Raw genomic sequence first — 24884 nt, 5'->3', positions numbered from 1 at the left:
AGCTACAGAGACTGAATTCCCCTCTTACCATGGTGTGGGAGGTGGGGGTGGGGGGAGGGGAGCTCCAAGTCACAGTTGGAGCACTGATCAGTCAATGTAAGGAAGCTTACGTTGCCACTGCTCAGAAATAAATGGAGAGCTTAAGTCTCATGGCTGTAATTCTGGTGCTTTTCATGAACGTTAAGTCCTTAAATCAGCAAAGTGTTTAAGCTTGTGCTTAAATCCATCCCTTTTGAGCAAAGCACTTAAGCACAAGCTTGATTAAGAATGTGCTGAAGTGTTTTGCTCTGCTGAACAGGGATGGATTGCTAAATTGAGGACTAAATTAACAGAAAAGACTAAGAAGGGTGAGGGGTAGGGAAAGCTAAAAACCTAAAAGAAATTAAGTCTGGTATCTTCAGCATAAAAGAGGGTGAGCAGAAATGTAGAAGAAACACTTAACATGTAAATTAATAAAAAAAACCTGTTGAATAATTTGAATTAGCATAAAGCAAATATTTATTTCCAATGTCTAGTGAATGGAAGCTTCAATAATTGAATTAATGTATCTGGGCTGCCAATTCACTATGTTAAACTTAGTGGTGCTTCCATATTATGGATTCTTTTACTGATTTACACAGTAGTACATTTTTGTTTTATGTTAGCCTGTGTTGTTCATAATCCAGTGTGTCAATATGCTACCACAGAATGTGCATTAATAGTAGACCACAAAGGGAAGAGCATTAGTTGATGCATTCCTCAGGTTCATTCAGCCTTGTGCCTTCAACCATCTGAAGAGTACAACCTTGCACACCATAAAGTGGCTTACTGTTATTTTAATAGGATTCTTAATTTTACAGTTCATTATCTTAAAAACACAGAGAAGGTTTTTGTTCTTTTTTTCTTTGCATAAAGAGCAACCCTATACTCATGCTTTTGATCTAAGTAACTTTTATTTTAGATTAAAGAAAAAACATAAAATAAGAGAGAACAAAAGTATGGTCTCCAAAAGAAAGTTGTGTCTGTGTGTGTGAGAGAGAGAGAGATACTGCACCTGAATTGATCACAAAATAGTAGATGCCTCTAGCAGGCTCACAACTAAATCATAACAATTACCGGTATATCACTACATAAACCAATTTATGCAATGTATGTTTTAATTATGAAAAATACTTCCCAGTATATAAATAATGTCTTATCCTTACTATGTTAACTTTTTTCTTTCTTTCCTACTTTGTGTCCCTTCCCTTGATTATCTGGAACTCATTTCTATTAAAAAACCCTAAATTTGGAACATCATAATTTGGATACCAAGGTGATTGGCAACTTAGATAAAAATTCACTTTTTCAAAAGTAAGTGGTGTAAAAGTGGTTAGAAGACCGCAATCTACACTGCAAATGGCAGCTTGACATTTAGGAGAGGAGGGGGCAATTTAAATCTTGTCTTCTTTTTCAGCCCATTACATGCTATTCCTCCCCAACTCTGTTTGCAGTACAACTGCATCTCTTTCTTCACCTCCAGAGTGTACCTTCGTCATCTTTGTCTCCTCATTAACTCTCCCCAATTCACATTTTAAAATAATGGATCTAGCGAACTTTTTGCATTTGAGGTTACAGCTGAGTTGGTGGACTGTGCATCTCAAGGGGTTGGTGGAATGTAGCTTTGGACAATCACTGCCCACAATAAAACTCTAACACCCGTTAAACCTTTGCAGTCTGTGATCACAAGGTCTATAACAAGAGTACCTCCCTGTGTGTGATAATTAGATTCAGTGATAGAGTAACATACCAGCTGCCTTCAGATGTCAAGGTGGACTCACCTACTCCACTCCTTTACTTTTCATTCAACACCATGTTAGCATGCTATAATTACACAGGGCTATTTTTGCCATATATGTTTATCAACAATTATGTCACCAAAGCTACTTATCATTGTGGCCATCTACATCGCTGTCTGACTCTAATCAAATGCCATGCTTTCTAATTTGCAAATCTGTCCTTAGTTATTATTCAGACTTCTATCTCAAATCATTTATTTAAAATACAATAATTGTTCAGGAGAGGATTATATAATTTGGCTAACTTGGTTAAAAGGCTTAACAGGAAAGCTCTGCATGTTTTTTGTGCTTGATTCCTCACTTTTAGAATTTCAAGAACCCTATGCTGTAGTTGTACTATTGGAAAAAGATCTCATTGTTGTTGACCTAACACAAAGCAAGTAAGTACAAAGTCTATATGAAACTGTTCCTGCTTCATAAATATCTAGCTGATAATGTTGAAAATCTATTCAAACTTTTCTTTTTTATTTTGCTGGTGTAAAAACTTTACATTCATTGGAGGCAATTTTACCCTAGGATAATGTAGGCCAGCAGGTTTTCCCATTTTCTCTAAGATAATATCTTATGTCCACACATGGTAGATGCTCCAAAATTATTAATATCTTCAGCGCAGCACAGCCTGGAATTCTAATAATACTAATTCTTTCTCCTCTTCAGTCAACACTGACAGGCCTGTTCAACAATATTTCACTAGGCACGCATATATTCATTTGTCTGATTTTTCTATGTAAGTCAATTCAGTTACAGCAGTGTAAAACCTGGTGGAAGTGAAATCAGAATCAGGCCTTCTTCTTTGAGTTATTGTCCCTATGGGTGCTCTAGGTGAGGATGTGTGTACACCCATGCACTCTCAATCGAAGATTTTTCTGCTATTAGTGCCTACAGGTTTGCACCTACACCATATGCCTTCATATGCTCCAGTATAAGGGCATACAGGGAGGAGTGGACCCACACCACTCCAGTTCCATCTCAGCCACCTGCAGCTAGCGATGGAGTTTTGAAGCATTTATTCTTCTGCCACATTTTTATTCTTAATTTTCATTTCATATGTAGTTTTAGTTTTGTTGTTGTTAATTTACCTTTCTAGCACCATGGGGTCCCTCCTCACTTCTTCCCCCCTTTTTCTTTGATGCCCCGTTTTTCCTCTCAGGCCTTCTCGGCTGGTGGCTTTTCTTGCAGGATATGCCCAAGACCCCAGGATTCAAGCCCTGCCAGACCAGTCACCAGTCTATTCCCCACTCAGTGATGGGCAATCCAGTTGCCTCCATTGTCTTGGAAAGACTCACGTCCCATCCAAGTGTAAGATCTGCTCTGGTTTAAAGGCTGGCAAAAACTAAGGGAAGAAACTTCTCATTGAGTGCTCCCTTAGACCCAGGGGGTCAGTTCTGCCCTCCATCCTGTACATTGGACTCAGCTGCAGAGACTTCATTAGCTCCAGCTCTGACCTCCAGAAACCAGGGGACAACTTGCAGAAAACAACCAAATGTAAGAGACCCCATTCCTCTCCACTTAGATCTGGGAGTAGGGAGACTTGTGTCCTGCTGCAGATACTGATAAAGCTCCCACCAGGTATAGTACCAATGCACCAGCACTGCTGAAAGAGACTTTTACAAAGCCGGGTGTCGAGAAACTGTACCGAGAAACCCACTGTTGAGCAGTCCCAAGATATGGACCCATCAGAACCAAGATTGGACTCTTACAGACAGAAGGAATCATTGAAGACTAAGGATTCTTCAAAGAAGTAATCTTACCTGGTGCCGTCCACTGGCAGCCAGCCCTCTCCAGAATGACTGGGGTATTCTCTGGTACCACTTCCAATATTGCTAAACTTATTTTTCATTGAGAGGAACACTCCCTGGACTCAATGGTACCTTTAAAGTTCCTCTCTCAAAGGACCTTCACATTATGGAGTACTTGTTTTCTCATCCCACCCCTAACTTTCTTATTGTTGATGCTGCCAATGAAAGAGTAGGAAACATCACTTCATATCAGAACTGTCTGATAACGAGCGTAAGCATCTGGACCTCCTAGGGCTTAAGAGCCACTCATCAGCCTCTCTTCAGTTCCGAGTCACCAACTACCAAGTCCTAATGGCAAAATATGACTTAACCAACTATAGTACATTTTCTCACTGTATTGAGTTTTTGCCTCAGGACAAGAGAGCAGTTTCAAGCTCTTATTACAGAGAGTGAGACAGTAGCCAAAGCCTCCCTGCAGGCCTCCCTTGAAACAGCAGATATGGATTCTCATTCTATGACCACTGCCATAGTCATGCATTGGGCCTCCTGGCTACAGTCCTCCACTTTGTCCAGGAAAGTGCAAAATACTGTTGAGACTTGCCCTTCAAAGGGCCTAAGCTCTTTAGTGACACCTGGATGGTTCTCTTCACTCATTCAAGGACTCCTATCTGGATGACTGGCTCCACAAGGGCCATTCTTTTCTTGAAGTTCACTCTGACACTCAGAAGGCCCTAGCTCTATTCCACTGCCTAGGCCTGCACCTCAACTTAGACAAATCAACCCTGATGCCTGTGCAACTGTATTGGGGCTACCTTAGACTCTGTGGCAGTCAAGGTGTCCCTACTTGCAGACAGATTCACCATGATGTCTGACCTGATCTCCACATTGCAACAGAGCCAACAAACCATGGCGAGGGCTTGTCTTCAGCTTCGGGGACACACAATGGCCTGCACTTTTGTAACCCCCCATGCAAGGTTGCACTTCCAGTGTCTTCAAGCCTGGCTCAAGACATCCTACACTCCCAACAACCATGTGCTGTCCACAGAGGTGTTGGTCCCATGGATTGTATCCAACTCCCTCAATTGGTGAAAGGACCCTCAAAAAGTTTGCATGGGAACTGCCTTCTCATGTCTACCTGCCACACACGTCATCACTACAGGCTCCTGACTTCTAGGATGGGTTGCTCACCTACAAGATTGTACAGCCCAAGGCAGGTGGACTCCTCAAGAGTTGTCACTACACATAAGTGCCTTGTCTTCACTTCCTACCTCTCAGCTAGCTCCAGTCAGTCAGAGTGATGTTGGACAACTGAGCAACCATGTACTATATAAACCGCCCAAGAGGAGCAAAATCACGATCTTTATGCGAAGAGTCGGTGATGCTATGGAACTGGTGTTTAGCCCGGGAAATAAATATCTCAGTGATCTCCCTGCCGGGATCACAAAACACCATCACAGATTCACTGAGCTGAATTTTCCATCAAGACCACAAGTAGGAGCTGACCAATGTTGTCTTTCAAGAAATCTGTCTTATGTGGCGTCTTACACCCCTTCCAACTCAAAATGCTGCTACATCTTATCAAGTGGGGAACATGGCACAACTCCCTGGAAGACATTCTCCTTGCCTCTTGGCACCCAGGTCTGTTATACACATTCCCTCAAACTTCACTGATCCACAAAGCCCTGCTCAAACTGAAACAAGAAAAAATAGTTATCATTTTCATGGCTCCCAGATGGCTGAGAATGGTGTGGTTCCTAACCCTGACCTATCTGGCGACATGTCCACCTCTGCACCTTCCCCTGATGACAGACCTCTGGATCCAGGAATCAGGCTCCATAACCCACTCCAACCTAGCATCCCTGCTTCTCAGGTCTTGTCTTCTCGGTAGTTCTTGGGTGTAGAGCAGGAGTGTTCTCCTGAAGTCCAGTTGGTTCTGTTAAATAGCAGGAAACCTACTACATGAAGGATTTACCTGCAGAACTAGAAATGCTTCCAGATCTGATGCACCCAACATTCTGTATCTCCTGCCAGTTCTCCCCAGGCATTCATCTTCAATTAGGTACTAAACCTGAAATCTCTGGGTCTTTCCCTGAACTCGGTTAAGATTCATTTTTCTGTCATTGCAGCATTCCGCTCGCCAGTCAAGGGTGTCTTTGTCTTGCACAGCCTAGAACAACAAGATTCCTTAAGGGCCTCCTTAATCTGTTCCATCCAGTGTGGGACCCTACCCCACACTGGCACCATAATTTAGCGCTTAACACATTAAAAGGACCTCCCTTTGAGCCTACGGCAACCTACTTGCTATTCCATCTGTCCTTCAAGATTTTGTTCCTTGTAGCAATCACCTCAGCCAGAAAGATGGGAACTAGTAGCTCTCATGGCTGACCCTCCATATTACAATTTATCCAGACAAAGTTATCTTGCATCATCACCCTCACTTCCTCCCTAAAGTGTCATCAGAGTTCCACACCAATCAGGACATTCACCTGCTGAAGAAATGAGTCTCCATATACTGGACATAAGATGATGCCTGGCTTTCTCTCTTCACAGAACTAAGCCCTTCAGGGTATCCCCCCAGACTCTTTGTTTCCTTTGCCAAGAGAAACTATCTCACTGGGTATTGGAGTGCATTTTGCATTGCTACGAGTCCTCTGGGATGCAACCCCCTCCTAGAGTCATTTGTTGACTCTACCAAGTCTCAATCTGTTTCCATTGCCCTCCTTAGGAATGTACCCATCAAGGACATTTGCAAGGCAGCCATCTGGTACTCCATTTCATGTTTTCACAGCATTATGCCCAACTCCATGCCTCCAGTGCGAATGCAGTCTTTGGTGAAGGTGTTCTATACTCCATACTAGGTCCACCTCTTCAGCACTTTCTTCCACATTAAGGTACTACTCAGGAGTCTCCTCATACTGGGATGCTGGAACTGGATGACAGGGAATGGATCACTAGATAATTACCCTGTTCTGTTCATTCCCTCTGAAGCATCTGGCATTGGCCACTGTCGGAAGACTGGAAACTAGGCTAGATGGACCATTGGTCTGACCCAGTATGGCCATTCTTATGCTCATGTGAAGCACCCACAGGGACATTAACTTAAAGAAGAAGGAGACATTACTTACCTTGTACAGTAACTGGAGTTCTTTGAGATGTTTTGTCCCTATGAGTGCTCCACTACCCACCCTCTTTTTCCTCCTGCTTCAGAGATTTACCATGCTCTGAGGTTGAGAGGAACTGGAGCGGCACAGGTCTCCTCCTCCCTATATTCTCTCATACTGGAGCATGGGGAGGCATGCAGTGCAAGCCCACAGGAACTACTAGGAGAAATATCTCTGATCAAGAGTGCATGGGCACACGGACATCCTCCCAAGGAGCACCATTGGGACAAAACATCTTGAAGAACTCCAGTTACTGAACAAGGTAAGTAACCTCTCCTTGTGCATTTTTCATTTATGAATGACATTCTATGCTTATTGTTGCTCTAAGTGTGAGGCATTACTCCTTATCTTGACAGATAAAGCTAATATAAGTGAACAGCAATTAAATTGATGTGTGACTTGTCTGCAATTGCTTCAACAGTACAAACCATGGAGAATTAATATTCCACTGTCAAATTGAGTAAAATTGTTTATTATGAGATCTGGTTACTAATACAGTATGTCTACAGCATAATTTTATGGACAATTCTGGCCTTTAATTGTAATATAAATCATATGTTGATTCTAGTGTTCACAAAACATATGTAATCTTTATGTTTTATAGGGAAAATTCTACAGATGTGGGGGAAAATTAGAAACTGATCCTGCAAACCCTTACTCACACAAGTAGTCCTATTGACTTTAGTAGGACTACTTATGTGACTAAAAACTAACAAGAGAAAAGACTGCAGTCATGGTACCTTAATTTTGTGACCCTTATTGGCTGACTGTACATTTTATTCTTGGGATTAAAACCAATAAATATGTTTTAAAGAAAATATGAAATAAGGAAAATAGCATGTATTATGAATAATAATAGTTTTAATTTAGATAAATTTGTTTTTGTTTTGTATACTTTAATATTTAAGAAAATCTAATATTACTCCACATGTCACAGTGGTACTAATAAATTGTCTTCCTCCATTAGTTTTCCAATCTTTGAAAATCCTTATCCCATTGACATTCATGAGTCACCAGTTACCTGCACAGAATATTTTGCTGACTGTCCTCCAGATTTGATTCCCGTATTGTATTCTGTAGGAGCTAAACATAAAAAGCAAGGATACAGCAATAAGGTAAAAAAAATACATTTTATTTATGAAGAGAGTTTAATTGTAAAAATCTAAACTGTGTACATAATTTTCTGGAAAATGATTTTCATTGTCTGTCTTCTCACATTAATACTTATATTAAAATAAGGTACAGGGATACCACCAACTTGAAACTCATATTTCTAGCTCAAATTGTTTCCTTTATTGTAGTTACAAGTAACGTCTGAGATTATTATAACTGAAAGATATTATTAGGGGAAAAGATTTTTCACTATTTTTTCAGTTTGTTTACTTTGTGCATTTGACAGCATGTATGCACAGACAATTTCACTCTCATCTCTGTAAAGTCAATTAGGCCCTGATGCTGCAATTGGTTCTATGTAGGCACTCAGACCCCTGTGCCCACATGGTGCTCCACTGACTTCAGCAGGGTACCATGAGAAAGTATGTTCCATGCTTGCAGACCTCCTTGCAGGATCATGGGTCCTTTCTGAGAATTTGCAAGTAAATCTGTTAATTAGTTTGAGGTAAAATTTATTCAAAATGGGTCCTTTAAGAAATTTAGCTCCTGGTATCAGACTGTTTTTTGTCTCTGCTGTTTTCAATAATGAAACAACACGGGCCCTCCAAACTTCCCAAGTGGTTAAAACTCACAGAAACCTGATGCATTGTCTGCATTTGCAGATTTTTATTTTTAGGATTAATCGTACTTTTCAGCCATTATTTCCACCATTTAAAAAAAAATACATTCTGATTTACATATATTTGCATAAATGGACATGAATATAAATATATTTGTATAACTCTAAATAATTTTATTGTCATGTTGCCAATTTGTTCTACTCGCACCCACACCCTGAATTCATTCTCCCAGTCACTTACTCCAGTTCATTTCTACCCACACACACAACTCCCTAGACACTTCACCATCTTCCTCCATTCATTCCACGCTTGCCCATCTGCTCATTCTGCACATCCATCCCCCCACTCCACACCCATCCATTCCACATCAGCCAGGATGATCACTACATACACCCAGCCATTTTCCACGCATCTATACTGTACGTACATCTTCACTCATTCGGCAGTCTCCCCCCCCACACACACACACACTCTCTCTCTCTCTCACACACACACACACACACACTCTCTCTCTCTCTCACACACACATACACCCTCTCTCACTCACACACACACACTAATTCCATGCACATATTCCATCCTCCCGGGGAGCAGTTCAGCAGTTGCCTCCACCAACCCAGTTTCCAAACTACCAGGAGAGGAGGGAAGAGCATAGTTATAGCCCCAGTTATTTATAAGCAAAGCCCAGGGACAGACAGTATTTCCAGTGACAGTCCTGTGCCTCCCAATCAATACCCCAAATTCATGACTTCCCATTTCTATACTTGTCTCTTCTTTCACTAGGCAAGAAGCTCCCACAACCCTAGTCCCTTGCAACCAGCTCTCCTCCTTGAGAGAGAGAGAGGGGGAGAAAAAAAGCAAATGTGTCTTTAAAAATCAGTTTAATCTAATTTGGGACTACAAGCATTATTATGCATTAGTCAGAATAGTATGATTATTGCATGGTTTCTCTACAGGATGGAGTTAAATTTGTTCAGGTGCCCTAAACTGCATTTCCATACCTCAACATGTGATGGGTTTTTTAAGTTTAACCTTAACTCAGAATTTCCTGGATTTATAGCACTTGGTTTGGGACTAATTACAACATCCCTGTAATGTTTTAACCCTTAAATTACTGATATGTGCTTTTAATCCTAACATTTTAAAATAGTTTTTAACCAGGAATACATATATTTCTGGTAACTGGGTGCCTTCTTTTTCTTGAACTCCTATGGGAGCTTGACTGGGCCTGAGCAGACATTGCCTTCCTTTCCCATGGAAACTGGGATGTGCAGGAATCATGATCAAGATAGGCTTCTTTATGGTCTTGAAGATTCTGTGCTGCCTTAGCAAGGAAGGCAAGAACTGAATTGACTTTGGAGGCTGAATTCTCCTCCCATCCCTATAGCTGGTCACCTCAATGAAGGATTGAAGCACATTGACGATGCAATGTTCAAAAGTTTGCACAGCTGCCTTTGGTCCAACAGTTCTGGGGATATCATTTATTTATCATTTATTATTTAACATTTGTATGTAACATCATAGATATGCCTGGAGCTTTGCAGAGGACCAGATTATGATCCTCTTACTCCTGCTGGATAGAATCTTATTTCACAAGAGATCTCATTGCTGTCACTGAGAAAGGGTTTCACAATCCTGTCCACAGGGAGTAAAAACACTGTGCACGCCACAAAGAGTTTATCATCTAAGGCCCCAACCCTGCATTTGGATCCTCGCAAGAGACTGTTGTGCCCCTGTTGAAGCCCCAAGGGTCAGCCCTTGTGAATCCAATAGAAGGATCAATTGATTGTTCATTATTCATTCCTCCAACACTTATTATAAAGAATTTCAGTCTGAAAAGCTGTTAATTCAGAACCTTCCACTAGACCACACAAACATTTACATATTTTTTTAAAAAATCTCTCTGCCTTTAGGACAGATAATATTATAAACAATAAATTAGAAGTTGCATCTACATAAATATATTTTAAAATTATCAAGATAATGTTCCAACCTTGTTTTCATTTTTATAAATTAGGTAATATTGCTTTTTAGAAGAATTTGTTATGATGTTATTCATTTTAAAAATGTGCAGTCCACCAGCCCATAAGAAATAACTCTTTTCTGTGAACTCTTGTAATTGTGTTTAGGAATGGCCAATCAGTGGGGGAGCATGGAACCTAGGAACACAGACATATCCTGAAATTATTATTACAGGGTAAGAACACAACAGAAGGTTTGTGCTTTTACAAATGTTAATATCTAGAACTTTTAATGATGTACATCTATAGGTCAGCCCTACCCATCTCACAATATATTTGGCTGACTAGGGCATCTGAATATGAACACTCTAACTCCATTACATAACAGAAATGTATACTTCTTCCCCCCAGTACAGAGGGCCCACAGAAGTACTTATGCAGCACTTAAGCCCAATGATAAAGTCTTAAGTAGCATATAGAGCCTTGTGCTCAAGATAGGGTTGCCAATTCTGGTTGGACATATTCCTGGAGGTTTAATCACATGACATAATAGTTAATTGAATATTAATCTTTAATTCCTGGAGACTCCAGGACGATCCTGGAGGGTTAGCAACCGTAGCTCAAGAATATATTAATATAGGAACCATGGATTGAGGCTGCAAGCCCGTAAGGGGCCTGTGTGCCCCTGAAGAAGGGATCTAAATATCCCTGGGAAGGGGTGGCCAGTGCAAGAGAGTGCTGTAGTCTTCAGTGGGTATTGGGGAGGAAGAAGTAGCATTAGAAGGGCGGAGAGCCAAGAGTACCACAAGCATTTCTGCAGGGGTGGTTTTGTGGTTTATTGGGGGCCCTGTGGCTGGATTGGAGCTGGAACCCGTTTAGTGTTAATCTCCCATAATTTGTGTGAATGCTGTGCATTGGTGTGAATTTTACCTTTCAAGCTAGATTGTGTCTGTAATACGCAGCCCTGCAGTAGAAGAGGGTGGAGGGGGCAGGGGATCACATTTCAGTGACAGACTCAGGAGCAATTCTGGATGACTCAGATGCGTGAGTGGAGAAATATTTACAGTATTAATGTGTTCTGTGGTTTTAAGCACTCATCATGACTACCAACTCTTGGAATAAGTTTTATTTTTTCAGAACTGCCACCCATGTAGAAGTATGAATTTTGTCCATATTGGGGTTACTCATAATTTTTCTCCTACTGGTAATTCACTTTTTAATTGCCTGTTTTATTTATCCATAGAATGTTAATTACAAAGCATAAGTTTGGATGTGAATTGGTTTGTGCTAACTGCTACAAAATAGCATATTTTACTGAGATAAGCAGCTTGATAGCCAGACATTTTCTTATAGACATAGTTATGAAGAACTAAGAATTAGAGCTGGGCAAAATTTTTTGTATAAAACATTTTTTCATAACCTCACTCCTCTGATGCTTAGAAACCTTCTTCTAAATTTCAGCCTGATTTGTTCATGGCTAGTTTATACCCATATGTTTTTTATGCCAACATTGTCCTTTAGCTTAAATAGTTCTTTACCCTCCTACATGTTTAGCTCTCTGAGATATTTATAGAGAGCAATCATATCCTCTCTCAGCCTTCTTTTTGCTAAGTTAAACAAGCCAAGCTCTTCCAGCCGCCTCTTATAAGATAAGCCCTCCATTAACCTGATTCCATTACTATGATCCTCCCTTAACCCTAGCAGCTCTTCTCTGCACCTCTTCCAGTTTGAATTAATCTGTCTTGAACGTGGGTGACCAGAACCGTGCAAAGTATTCCAAATGAAGTTTTACCAGAGCCTTATACAGTGGCATTAATACTTCTCTGTCTCTATTGGAAATGCCTCACCTGATGCATCCTGGGATCGTATTTGTGTTTTTCACAGCCATATCACATTCGTGGCTCATAGTAATCCTGTGAATTATCCTCACACCCAGTTCTCTCTCCTTCTCTGTTGCTTCAACTGATGAGCCCCCAGCTTGTAGCAGAAATTCTTATTATCCCTAAGTCCATGACCTTGAACTTTGTACTATTGAATTGTGTCCCATTTCTATCACTCCCATCTTCAAAGTGATCCAGATCTTCCTGTATAATGTTCCAATCCTTCTCTGTACTGACAATGCCTCCAAACTTTGTATCGTCAGCACATTTCATTAGCCCACGCCTACCTTTTATGCCAAGGTGATTAATGAAAATATTGAATAAAATTGATCCCAGGATTGATCCTTGAGAAGCTCCATTAGTAACCTCCCTCCAGTCTGATAGTTCACCTTTTAGCACAATTTGTTGCCTTCTCCCATTTAGCCAGTTTCTTATCCACCTTACAATTCTTGTGCAACTCCCCACTTTAATTTAACTAATATTTTCTCATGTGGTACCATATCAAATGCTTTACTGTGATCTAGTGCGGCAGAATCTGACCCTAACGGGGGTTATATAAAATAGATCTCAAAATAAACAGTGATTTCCAAAAAGAAGGCACAGTTTTAAATAAAAACTAATTTACGGGCAACTTCAAAGAGTCTATTCTGTGATATATGTGTCATGTATTAAAAGTCTGGAAATTTCTCTTAACAATGCTTTTAAAAAAGTCTTTTATCCATGTGATCTTTTCTATTTAAAAAGGACTATTGTTAAAGTGTGTGTGAGAGCTCTCTTCTATAAAAGATTAAAAGTATTATTATGCAAAATCCTAGACAACAGTCACTTGTTTGGTAACAATAACTGTAATAACATACGGTCAATGTGTACTTCCTTTGGTATGTGTGTACACTACAAATCAATTAAACTGATTTATTCTATTTACATTTGATTAATTGCCCTTCTAATATAGATATAAATTGCATCATTGCAAATGAATAGTTAACTTCAAGGTTAGACTACACTGTAAGAATGATGGAAAGGTCACCTGAGTACTGTATTATATAATAAATACAGTGACTCAGTTGTGCTGTTTGTATTTTCAATAACTGAGAAGTGAAATTATATGTAGCTATATCTTGTTTTAACCAACGTTTAATTTTTTTTAAGTCATGCAGACGGATCGATAAAGTTTTGGGATGCCTCTGCCAGTAAGTTTTTAAACGTCCCTTTCTCATAGTATTAACAAATTATAGTATAACGATATTGGGAGAGGGGTTGTTATTTAAGATAGTATCCGTAGGCAAGTAAGAATAATGGGATGAAATTAAGAAAATAATCATTAGGCTGAATATCAGTAAGAAAAAATTGTGGCAGTAAGATATTAGACTGTAGAATAGTCTCTCAGAGGGAGTGGTGGAAAGCTCAGAACTTGGACATTGAATACTAAAGTGGACAAAGCACTCTAAAATATGCGGTAGGAGATAATTCTGCAGTGGATCGGGGAGTTAGGACTAGGCTGGATCTAATGGGTCTGTTTCAACTCTAATTTCTATCTTTCTGTGAGTACAGTATATATTCCTACTTGTAACTGGATTTTTTTTTTAAAGCTAAACCTGTAATAGTTCATCCTATTGCACATATAATTCAAGATTCTTGACATCTGATATCAGGCTCTATATAATCTATTTAGTGTTAAAGTGAATGTACAGTGAATAATTTTTATGAGTAGGTGGACTGCTTTTGGCAAGATAAGAACCAAATCTGCACAGGTACGTTTGCACAGCATTATGCAGTGAGCAGGAGTGAGCCTCCAAGCCCAGGTCGACAGTCTTGGGTTAGCGGGGCTCATAATGTGTAGAGAGCACTTTGAAGTTGCGGCTCAGGCTGGAGCTTGGCCTCTGAAGCCCACCCTCAGAGCCCGAGCCAAAACTTCAAAGCATTTTCTACACAGCTATATGTTGACCTGGGGTAGGAGGCTCGCTCCCGTTCCCACTGCATAGACATACCCTACCAGTCTTCTCTCTGAGCTTTATGGAAAGTTCTTCCACTGCACTATCAACACACACCCTTTCAGGCAAAAGCCTCAGAAAATAGCAGAGTCCCATGTTGTGCATAGAGTGGGTCAGAAAATAAGGAGCTTGTTTCACAGAAAATTTTGACTTTTTGACAAAAAATTGTTGCTGAAAACCTAAATATTTTGGCCTAATACTGATATTTTAGTTCAAAATGTTGCCACAGTGCCTCATGGGAGTTGTAGTTTGGACATCTTATGCTTCCATTCTCCTTTATGACCTGAGCTTTCTGGCTTAACTACATTTCCCATGATGCATCAGTTTCTTTCTTCTTGCTGAAGGGAGAGGTGCATCATAGTCTTTAGATATGGTGCATCATGGGAGATGTAGTCTGTCCAGAATGACAGCATAAGGTGCCTGAACTAAAATTCTCATGAGGTACTTGTAGCACTTTTATGAATCAAAATATTTCAGTTTTCAATCAGTCTTTTTGTTTGTTTGTTTTTTTCCTATACATGGTATTAATGTTTTGAGGTGATTTTACTAAGTTGTTATCAACTAGACCATAAAGTCTTTCTCAGGCAGTAGTCTTTCTCCTGTCTAGCAGCAACCTCTACATGTGACAGGTTGGACAGGAGGAAAGGGGAGATTCTCCTTGCACAAGTAATGCAATACTGGGAGGTGAGGCTTTGTTAGCTTTCTAGAATTTTACCAGATGCCCACCGAACATGCTGAGAAATTATCTTTCAATAATACATCATTTATTTTTTCAAAATGTATCTATCAAAAAGACTCTTTCTCATGTAGGACCAGGCACATGTCCAGTTTGGAGTATATTTCTTCAGCCATTGTTGAGCAAAAAAAAATCTGAAGTTTTAAGAAAAGAGTTTTGAAAAGAGATTTTTTTCCACTTACCTTTAACTCAGAAATGGCTGAGGGGTTTTATTCAAGCTTTCCACAAAAATTGGCAAAGAAGCTAAGCATATAAGAACTTAGCCCCAAAGGAGGATTGTTCAGAAAGTTGTAATACAGTGAAAATGGGTGCAGTAAAATATCATATGTGGTGATAAAATGAGCCTTTAGGCCAGAGGTGGGCAAACTACGGCCCGTGGGCCACATCCAGCCTGCGGACCGTCTTGCCAGGCCCTTGAGCTCCCAGCCGTGGAGGCTAGCCCCCAGTCCCTCTCCTGCTGTCCCCCCACCCCCACAGCTTCACCGCCGCGCGGGCAGCGCTCTGGGCGGCGGGGCTGTGCAGCGGGGCAGTGCAGCAGCGTGTCTGGCTCCGACCGGGCGGCGCAGTGGCCAGACATGCTGCTCTGAGCGGCATGGTAAGGGGCCGGGGCTTGGGGGTTGGATAAGGGACAGGGAGTCCTGGGGGATGGGGACCAGGAGGCGGTTGGATGGGGCGGTGGTTCTGGGGGGGGCACTCAGGGGATGGGGAACGGGGTGGGGGGGGGTTGAATAAGCATGGGAGTCCCGGGATGCTTCTCAGGGGGAGGGGGTGTGGATAGGGGTCAGGGCAGTCAGGGGACAGCGAGCAGGGAGGTTGGATAGGGGGTGGGGTCCCGGGGGGCAATTAGAGGCGGGGGGGTCCTGGGAGGGGGCGGTTAGGGGACAAGGAGCCAGGGGGGTTGGATGGGTCGGGGGTTCTGAGGGGGGCAGCCAGGCTGTTTGGGGAGGCACAGCCTTCCCTACCCGGCCCTCCATACAGTTTTGCAACCCTAATGTGGCCCTCGGGCCAAAAAGTTTGCCCGCCCCTGCTTTAGACCCAGCCCTAAGTATGCTGCAGTGAATAGCTGCATTGCTCCAGGGAGAAAGTTGATGATTAAAAAAAAGTGTAGTTTACTTGCCCCCTTGTGGCTGCTCTGCTGACCAGCACGTTGGAAGGAGGGCAGAGCCAAGCGCCCCACCCCATCTGCCAAGAGTGGAGAGAGTAGTAGTATGTGCCCAACCGTTGATCACCCTTCTGCACTTGGGCCACACTGCAGGGAATGTTAACATGGCCACGTAAGATAGAAAAGAGCTCCCTGCATTGCTGTATTAGGCTGGGTCACAGTCTGCCCCATATGATGTATGTAACACCGTGTGTGTGTATGTATTTTATTGTACATATGTAAACTTAATTATAAAGGAGGAGATTTTCAAAGGCACAAATGGGAGTTAGGCATCCATTCCCGTTGGTTTTCAATGGTACTAAGGCACATAAGGTACAAATTTCAAAAGTGTCTGAGTGATTTAGAAGCCCAAGTTCCATTTTTAAAAGTGACTTTGGCACTTAGGGGCTTATGCCTCAATGAAAGTCAATGGTACTTAGTCTCCCAAGTCACTCAGGCACTTTTGAAAATGTTACCCATAACAGCCCGTTGTGCTTTGAAAATTTCCCAATGTTAGCAAATAAACTTTGATGGATGTTGTATCATTGTGGGTTGGGTTAAACCTCTTTGTTATGGCTTGGGCATAATCACCACCTTACATTCCAGGATGAATATAAAGTTGTAATGGAATGCTAAACTGTATTATACTGTTCAGCCTCTAGGTGGCGCTGTATGTAACATACCTTACATAAGCTAACATTAGCCAGACCTGGCAGAGCACTAAAGGATCATACAGTGAACACATCTAGTGTGTATATCTCTGAGAAGTAAGATCTGTAATAAGTCTATATCTGATACAGAATCCTGACCTGCTAGTAGCAGCCCGGCAACCTCCCATGTAGAAGAAGCTTCTGCTGCCGATAGATCAGGATGGTGGCTGACCTATTGGTCTGCAGTTAAAGCCACTGAGAATAACAAAACAGAAAAAGCCAAAGAGAAGCATGGGAGAAGAAAGAAAGTTGTGGACATCTGCAAATCCCTCATCTATTTACATTTTTACAAGAAGTCACTGAAACAAACTGACTGTTATACATCAACTACAATGGGGACTCCAGCAACAACAACATGACATAGTATCAGAAGTAAACTACTGCCAGAGGAGAATGAACAGAAAAAACAAAGCAACAAAAGTTGCAAACAGAAGGAATAAAGCAACAAAGATTGCAGGATTTCATCAACAGGCATTCTTCAATGCCCCAGAGAACTTTAGCTTTGACAAACCTTCACAATGGACAGACTGGAAGCAATATTTTGCAAGATTTTGAATTGCTACAAAGCTCCATCAGGAATCTGGAGATATTCAGGTATCTTTAATTTATGCTATGGTGAAATAGGCAGAGCATATCTTTAAATCCTTTGACTTTACTGAAGACAATTGCAAACATGGCTATGAAGGGGTTCTGGCTATGTTTGATGCAGACTTTATGCCTCAGAGCAGTGGTTCTCAACCTATTAATAATTGTGAGCCGTATATGTGGCCCATAGTGTGTTACCTGGGCCACAGGTTGGGAACCACAGCACCCCCCAACCCTCCCCACACACACTGCTATGCCCAGCAACCCCAGCCCAGAGATCCCTCCACAGAATGGGGCCAGGAGCAGAGCCCTGGTGGCGGAGCTGGGTGGCAGGGACCCTGATCCCCAGTGTGCGGGGCCAGGCAGCAACCCCAACCCTGGACCTTGCTGTGTGGGGCCGGGCGGCAGCCCGACCTGGACCCTGCCATGTGGCAGCCCAGGCCCTGGACCCTGCCGCCCTTTAGCACACATCTGGGCCTCAGCTGTGTGCAGATTGGACCACGTGTGGTCCACGGCCCATGGGTTGAAAACCACTGCCTCAGAGTAATGTGGTTTATGAAAGAACAGGTTTTCACCAAAGAATTCAAGAACCAAGGGGAAAAGTTGAATGTTTTATAAGAGCTCTTCATGCATTGGCTGGAAACTGTGATTTTGGTACTACAGAACATAAAAATATCAGAGACAGGCTGGTTATTGAGTTAACAGATAAAAATCTTTCACAGCAGCTGCAATTGATGACAGATTTAACCCTAGCCATAGCTATATAGATAGCAAAGCAGACTGAACTAGTCAAACAGCAGAATGAAAGGCAGGGGAGCAACTTAAATAACTTGAAACTAACTTAGAAGTTGTAAGCAGACACTTGAGCACTAAAAGTCATTATCATAAAACCCCTGAGGCAAGGAGAGAGCTCCTAGGCTGACAGACAAATGACAGCATACATGCACAATGTATGGAAAAGTTATATCCCAAGAGAAGGCGCATGTTCAGCCAGAGGTGCAAGGTATAATGTACTTTGCAGCTGTTTGCCACACCAAAGCAGTCAGGGAGTTGACACATATTAAGACAATCAAGAGCCATTGTTTCTGGGATCCATCACTAGTGACAATACTGAACCTGCTTGGAGAGTGAAACTAAATATTCATGGCAAGACTTTTGACTTTAAAATTATTTCAGGAGCTGACATCACAGTCATCTCAGAAGGGACTTACAGTCACCTTAAACCCTTCCCACAGATGACATTGCCTGACACAGTTCTGACAGTATTCTGAACTGCATGGGCCAGTTCATCACAGAAACAACTTACTAAGACAAAAGCTATGCATTCACAGTGCATGGGATCACAATGTAGCAGCTATGATGGCCCTATTGATAAAGGGGGAAGAACCCAATAAAGGAGTTGATGCTACTGGACTTTTGAAAGGCGATCCAGTACAAAACAACTTAAGAGAAAAAGCTGAACCATACCGTGTACAAACTCCCCTACCAGAGACACCTCGAAAGAGATTAGCTGCAGATTTATGTGAATTCAGAGGACATTATTATCTGGTCATGGTGGACTCTTTTTCCAGGTATATAGAAATAATGAACTTGAAAGACATAACGTGCCGCAGTGATACCAAGAAACTGAAGTACACTTTGGCTCATTTCAATATTCCAGAACAACTAGTAATAGACAACAGACTACAATTCACTGCAGCAAAATTTAAGTTCTGAATTAAATATGATTTTGATCATATTACTAGCAGCCCACATGACCCAGAAGCAAATGGAGAAGCTGAGAGAGCTGTGCAGTCAGCCAAGAAAATCCTACAGCAGGAGTTACTGATCAACACCAACTGCAGCTACTAGATATAGTCCAACACTACTCTGATGGGAAGACAACTCAGAACTACTGTTCCGACTTTGAAAAGGAATCTATCTCCAAAGTGGACAGACATGTTAAAAGTAGCCAAATCCGATAAAAAGAATAAAAGAACTGCTGGATCTAGAACTTGGTTACTATGTTCGCATCTAATTGGACGAAGACAAAGGATGGACATTGAGCACTCAAATCATATGTGAATGAGACTGATAGTGGAGAGTTCAACAGAAAACCATCAACATATACAATTTGTTCATCTGAAAGGACAATTTACAGAGCAAACTCTTCAGATGGTGGATGCAGAACAAGAAGAAGACTCGGAGATTCCAAACCAACCACAGCCAGTCATTGCAACCTATGGAAAGCCAGATGACCAAGTTGTTACATGTTCAAGTAGAAAACCAGTATGATTCAGAGACACTTAACAGACTGACATGTACTTAACTTCAAATGTAGTGTGATGTTGTATACTTTGTAAATGATAGGAATGTAGAACTTAAAGGGGGAGATGTAATGGAATGCTAAACTGTACTATACTAGGTGGCACTGTGTGTAAAATATCTTATTTAAGGCTAACCTTTGCCATACCTGGCACAGCATTAAAGGATCACTACGGTGAACACATCTGGTATGTATCTCTCTGAGAAGTAAGCTATGTAGTCAGTTTATATCTGATGCAGAAGCCTGACTTGTGAGGAGCAGTCCTACAGCCTCCCGTATATAAAAATAATATGACAGATGTGGCTGAAATAAGAGCAGTCTCCAAACTCAAAACACAGGTACGTGTCTCTGCCCAAAACAAAGATTAATACATGGCTGCCCAAAATTTTGAATGAACTGGGCAGAGGGGTTCACTGGGTATTGTCTGACAGAGAGAGAGAGAGAGACATCCTGAACAAGCACAGTGTGTGACCCTAAGAGAAGACTAGCGGGAAAGCTTTTGGGTCTGGTGCTGTCTGAAGAGGTTTGGGGCGATAAGCAAAAATAAACTATCTCCTTTTGTTTGGTTCCTCCTGCATTTGGAAAAACAGGATTTTGTTCATTCCTTGTAAATAAACAAGATTTCATAAAAGAAAATATCTGACTACATAATCAATTTCTCCTTTTAACTTGAACGACTGACAACATCCCAAATTTGGCAAATTGCCTGGGTCAAAAGGGGTAAGAGTAAGGTTTGATGGCTATGCCTGTTCACTGTTTCTTAAGCACAAAGTGTGTACATTCTCTGTGCAAGTATGGTATAATTGCTGGTGTAAAACCATGCAATTTAGCCTTGTGGGATCCCAAAATACTTAGCATATACTGTACTTGTGAACCAATCTACCAGTGCTGTAATGCAGCCTCTTTTAGGGGATTTATGTAGAAACACAGTAGCCCTTTTGTTTCCATTGGTGGACCTGATACCACTTTCAGTAACTGGGGGAAAGGTTTGTGTTCTTTTCAGGAACATATATGTTTATGTGTTGGGGTTGGGGGTTGTTATCCTTTTAGCAGGGAATAAGCTTAAGTGACTAGAAGCTATTTCTTGTAGGTACTATAGCAATATAAGTTGAAGCTGTGTCTTAGAAGTGAAAGGCTTTCGGCCTGGGCCTGGGCCTGGGCCTGGGTGCTCCTCAACACCCAAGCTTCCACTAAAGCCAATGGAATATGCCAGTGCTCAGCTGGGGTCTGGCTCTTAATCCTAGAACTGGGCAAAATTTTTCAGATTATTATTATTATTATTATTATTTGGCCAAAAAATGCATATTTAGATTGACCAAAACATTTTGCAAATTTGTGTATGATTTACTGAATTCTTTTGGTCAAAAAAAGGGGGGGAGGAGGGGGAATTCCAGAAAAGTCTAAATGTTTTGTTTTGACATTTTCAAAACAAAATGTTTTGATTTTTCAATTTGAAATGGCTCTTTGTTTTAAATTTTGCTTCAATTTTATTTAAAAAAAGATTTAAAAAAACAGAACTTGAAAATGAAACAGACATTTTGTTTAGGATCAAACCAGACATTTCATTCAACTCAAAACAATTTTTTTTTCAATTTTTTGGTTTGGACACCAAATTGAAAAATGTGTTATTTGCACAACACTTCTTAGTCCTGCTTCTTAAATACATGCTTTGCTTGCTGTGCCTGTGTTTAAGGTTTTCTGGTTACAAAGTTTTAGTTGAAATGATCTTAATACAGTTTAAGGTTTTGTTTGATGATTCATCACAAACATTTATGTGAGCCCCAGGATCTTCAAAGATACAAATTGCACCTCACTCCAAATCTGAGCCTGACGGTGGAAACATTTCAGGAAAATATGGTTGCTATGTTTTTTCTCCATAATCCACACTGATGTAAAAGATTTTGCAAATAGAATAGAACGTGGTTAGTTGTAGCACATTTCATACCTTTTAGATTGTAATGTCTTTGGGACGGGGGCCATGAGCAGCACAATCCTGACTGGGGCTTCTGGACATTACCAATCTATATAACGCTATAAATATAAAACACTAACATATAAAAATGCTGTAAATATTAAATTATGATTTCATAGCTAAGATATTCAAAGCATTTTACAACATAATGAATCAAACAGCAACGATTCTGAAGACAGAGCAACGATTGTGTTATCACACAGCCTTGGAGCTGGCCAGGTCACCAGAATTATCTCCTATTTTTTCCCCTGAAAGGTGCCATGGGATCTCTAATTTCTACCAAGACAACAATTACAGACAGGCAAAAGAGACACCAGTTTAATATCTCATAGGGAAGGTAGCGCCAACAATGCAGCATGCAGCGCAGCATCTCCCCAGTATTGCACTGCAACATCAGTGTTGAGTAAGTGCCTACGTCTAGGTGTGTGACTGAAACTCAGGACTTTTGCCCTTCTGGTCCAGAAAAGAGTGCTAACAATGACCCATATACAAATATCCATTACTGGAAATATGACACATAAAGCTTAGCATTACCCTCTATTATTCTGTTAAGTTGAGCCTTCATATCATGTTATGCTATGTCCTGACTGAAAAACAGTAGCAGCTAAGACACCTTATAACTAGAGGTGAGGTATAGGTTTGTTTAATGTTAAACAATAATTGTAGATATGTTGTACTATTTTGCAGTAACTCTACAGATGTTGTACAAGTTAAAAACCTCAAAAGTGTTTGAAAAACAGAAGCTAGGGGAAGGAAAACCAACAGCTGAGATTGTAGAAGAAGATCCTTTTGCCATTCAGATGATGTACTGGTGCCCTGAAAGCCGAATATTCTGTGTGGCGGGAGTCTCTGCATATGTTATTGTTTACAGATTCAGCAAACACGAAGTGAATACTGAAATAGTGGTAAGTTATTAAGAATTTTGCTCACATATGATGTTGGTTGAAAAGAGTAAATAATATAAGCCATCATTTTCAAATTTGAGTGCCTCGTGTGAGGCTGCTCAATCCATAGTTATGTACCTGAATAAAACTTCTATTAAGCTTCCTAAGTATAAATTTAGGAGCATTCATGTTTAAACATTGTGGGTGAAATCTTAGGCCCACTAATGCCAATTGCAAAACTCACATTGATTTTAGTGGGGCCAGGATTCCAACCTTTCGCAATAGGAATAAAATATAGTAATAAGTCAAGACTTAGGCTGTTTCCAAGCCATCGGGATGGGTCTGTGTTTTAGTTGCTTGCTCCAGAAATACTTGGTGCGGTACCATATGTGTTTTTATCATCCAAGGTACATTTTTGGCACCCAAGAACAGACCAAATATTCTCAGTAAATAATTTTACACTGATATACAAGATAAGTTATCTGTGCTACTTTGATACTAAACATTAATTTATTTCATTGCATGATAATATCACTCTCTTTTAACTCAGGAGTTTGAAGGCTTTATTTTAGTTTATCTTCATAGTGCTTGTAATACAAAAGAATCTAACATTTTCCAGTCTTTGACAAAGTAAAAGTGTTTTTTTTTTCCTGGTTTAATATATTTTAATCAACTAATGCTGACTTTGTTTCTGCAAAAAAGTGGACACTACTGGAAGTGGCAGATGATTTATATCTAAACGGTCAACATTATTGTCACGAATATTGGGCTAACTGCCCCTCTGATCCTTCCTGGTCCCTTCGAGTGCATCTCCCTCAGGTTTCAGGTCTTAAGCTTTCACCTCTGTGAATCATTCAGGGCATGGCTACACTTGCAGATTTAGAGCACTGGGAGTTAAACCAGCCTTCGGAGACCGCAGCAGGGAAAATGCTGCCGTGTTTTTACACTGTCAGCTGGAAACGCACTGGCATGGCCAAATTAGCAGCTCTTGCAATGCCACAAAGAGCAGTGCATTGTGGTAGCTATCCCAGCGTGCAAGTGGCTGCAACATGCTTTTCAAATGGGGGTGTGTGTGGAGTGTGACAGGGAGTGTGTTGTGTGTATGTGGGGGGAGAGACAGTGTGTTTTGGGGTACAGAGAGTGTGTCAGCATGCTGTCTTGTAAGTTCAGACAGCAGCAGACCCCCCTCCCCCTGTCTCTCTCTCTCACACACAGCATTCCACAGTAATGGTTTGCTTTGTCCCGGAGCAGATAAGCATGCCGGCTATCAGAAACGGAGCTTTGAAAGGGGATATCCACATTCCGGCAGCTGAGTTCAAAACAATGACAAGAGTGGCCACTTGACTTCAGGCGATTATGGGACGTTTCCAGAGGCCAATCACAGCACAGTAATGCAACACCTCATTCACACTGACACCCGGGCATTTCAGCCAGGGTGCAGCAACCTTTTGCTTCTCGTGGAGGTGGATTACCAGGAGCGCTCCAGCTGCAGAGTCCAGGCACTCTACATATCTTGCCAGTGAGGACGCGTCAGAGGTTAGGGTGCCTGGGGCTGCTTTAATGCGCTCTAACTTGCAAGTGTAGCCAAGCCCTCAGTTCTCCCACTCTCAGACTGGGCTTTGGGCTGCATTCTCCAGATTCTACCCATGATTATCTCAGCAGATCTAACTTAGTCTCAGCACCTGGAGTTCTGTTCCCTCTGATAGCAATGACCAGTGGTTAATAGAGTGACCAAAGAGCTTTCCTAAACCAACATATTATTTAGTTAGAACCACAGCATTATAGAGAAAACAAATCTTAAAACAATAATCCAGTCTCTATGCATGCCTGCACCTCCCTAAGGCTTACCATTCCCTGGATCTGGGGAAGGGTCCAGCTTCTTCAGACTCCTTCCCCAGAGTCTCCCTCTGTTTCAACCTGTCCACTGGACGGCTCCTAACAATTGATTCTCCTTCTTCCCCTGTGAGGGTTTTTTAATGTTCAGGAGCTCCAGGCTCCCATTCTGACAAAACTGCGGTGCCAATTTGGTCTGGATCCTGGAAGTGTGCCATTGTCCTGTAATTACCCTCCCCCCTCCCCTACCCGTGTTTGTTGGGAGGTTTGCTTATTTCTAGTTATTGTGTCACTTTCATGTTTGACAGGTTTCAGAGTAGCAGCCGTGTTAGTCTGTATCCGCAAAAAGAACAGGAGTACTTGTGGCACCTTAGAGACTAACAAATTTATTAGAGCATAAGCTTTCGTGGGCTAGCCCACGAAAGCTTATGCTCTA

At 41.4% G+C, this 24884-nt stretch overlaps 1 protein-coding gene across 1 annotated transcript in view; it reads left to right on the top strand.

Moving 5' to 3' along the window:
• Positions 1–24884, top strand: part of STXBP5L (syntaxin binding protein 5 like) — a 418796-nt gene that overhangs the window by 291843 nt on the left and 102069 nt on the right. The window contains exons 11-15 of the mRNA XM_029912782.1: positions 2125–2197; positions 7685–7832; positions 10580–10647; positions 13441–13481; positions 22419–22636. Of these exons, the coding sequence (XP_029768642.1) occupies positions 2125–2197; positions 7685–7832; positions 10580–10647; positions 13441–13481; positions 22419–22636 (548 nt within the window). The remainder of the gene's footprint in view (positions 1–2124; positions 2198–7684; positions 7833–10579; positions 10648–13440; positions 13482–22418; positions 22637–24884) is intronic.

This window comes from Terrapene carolina, unplaced genomic scaffold (assembly GCF_002925995.2).
Source record: "Terrapene carolina triunguis isolate 2854851 unplaced genomic scaffold, T_m_triunguis-2.0 Scaffold242, whole genome shotgun sequence".
NCBI lineage: Eukaryota > Metazoa > Chordata > Testudines > Emydidae > Terrapene > Terrapene triunguis.
Note: the sequence above shows the minus strand (reverse complement) of the source record. Positions and strands in the feature narration are given on the sequence as shown.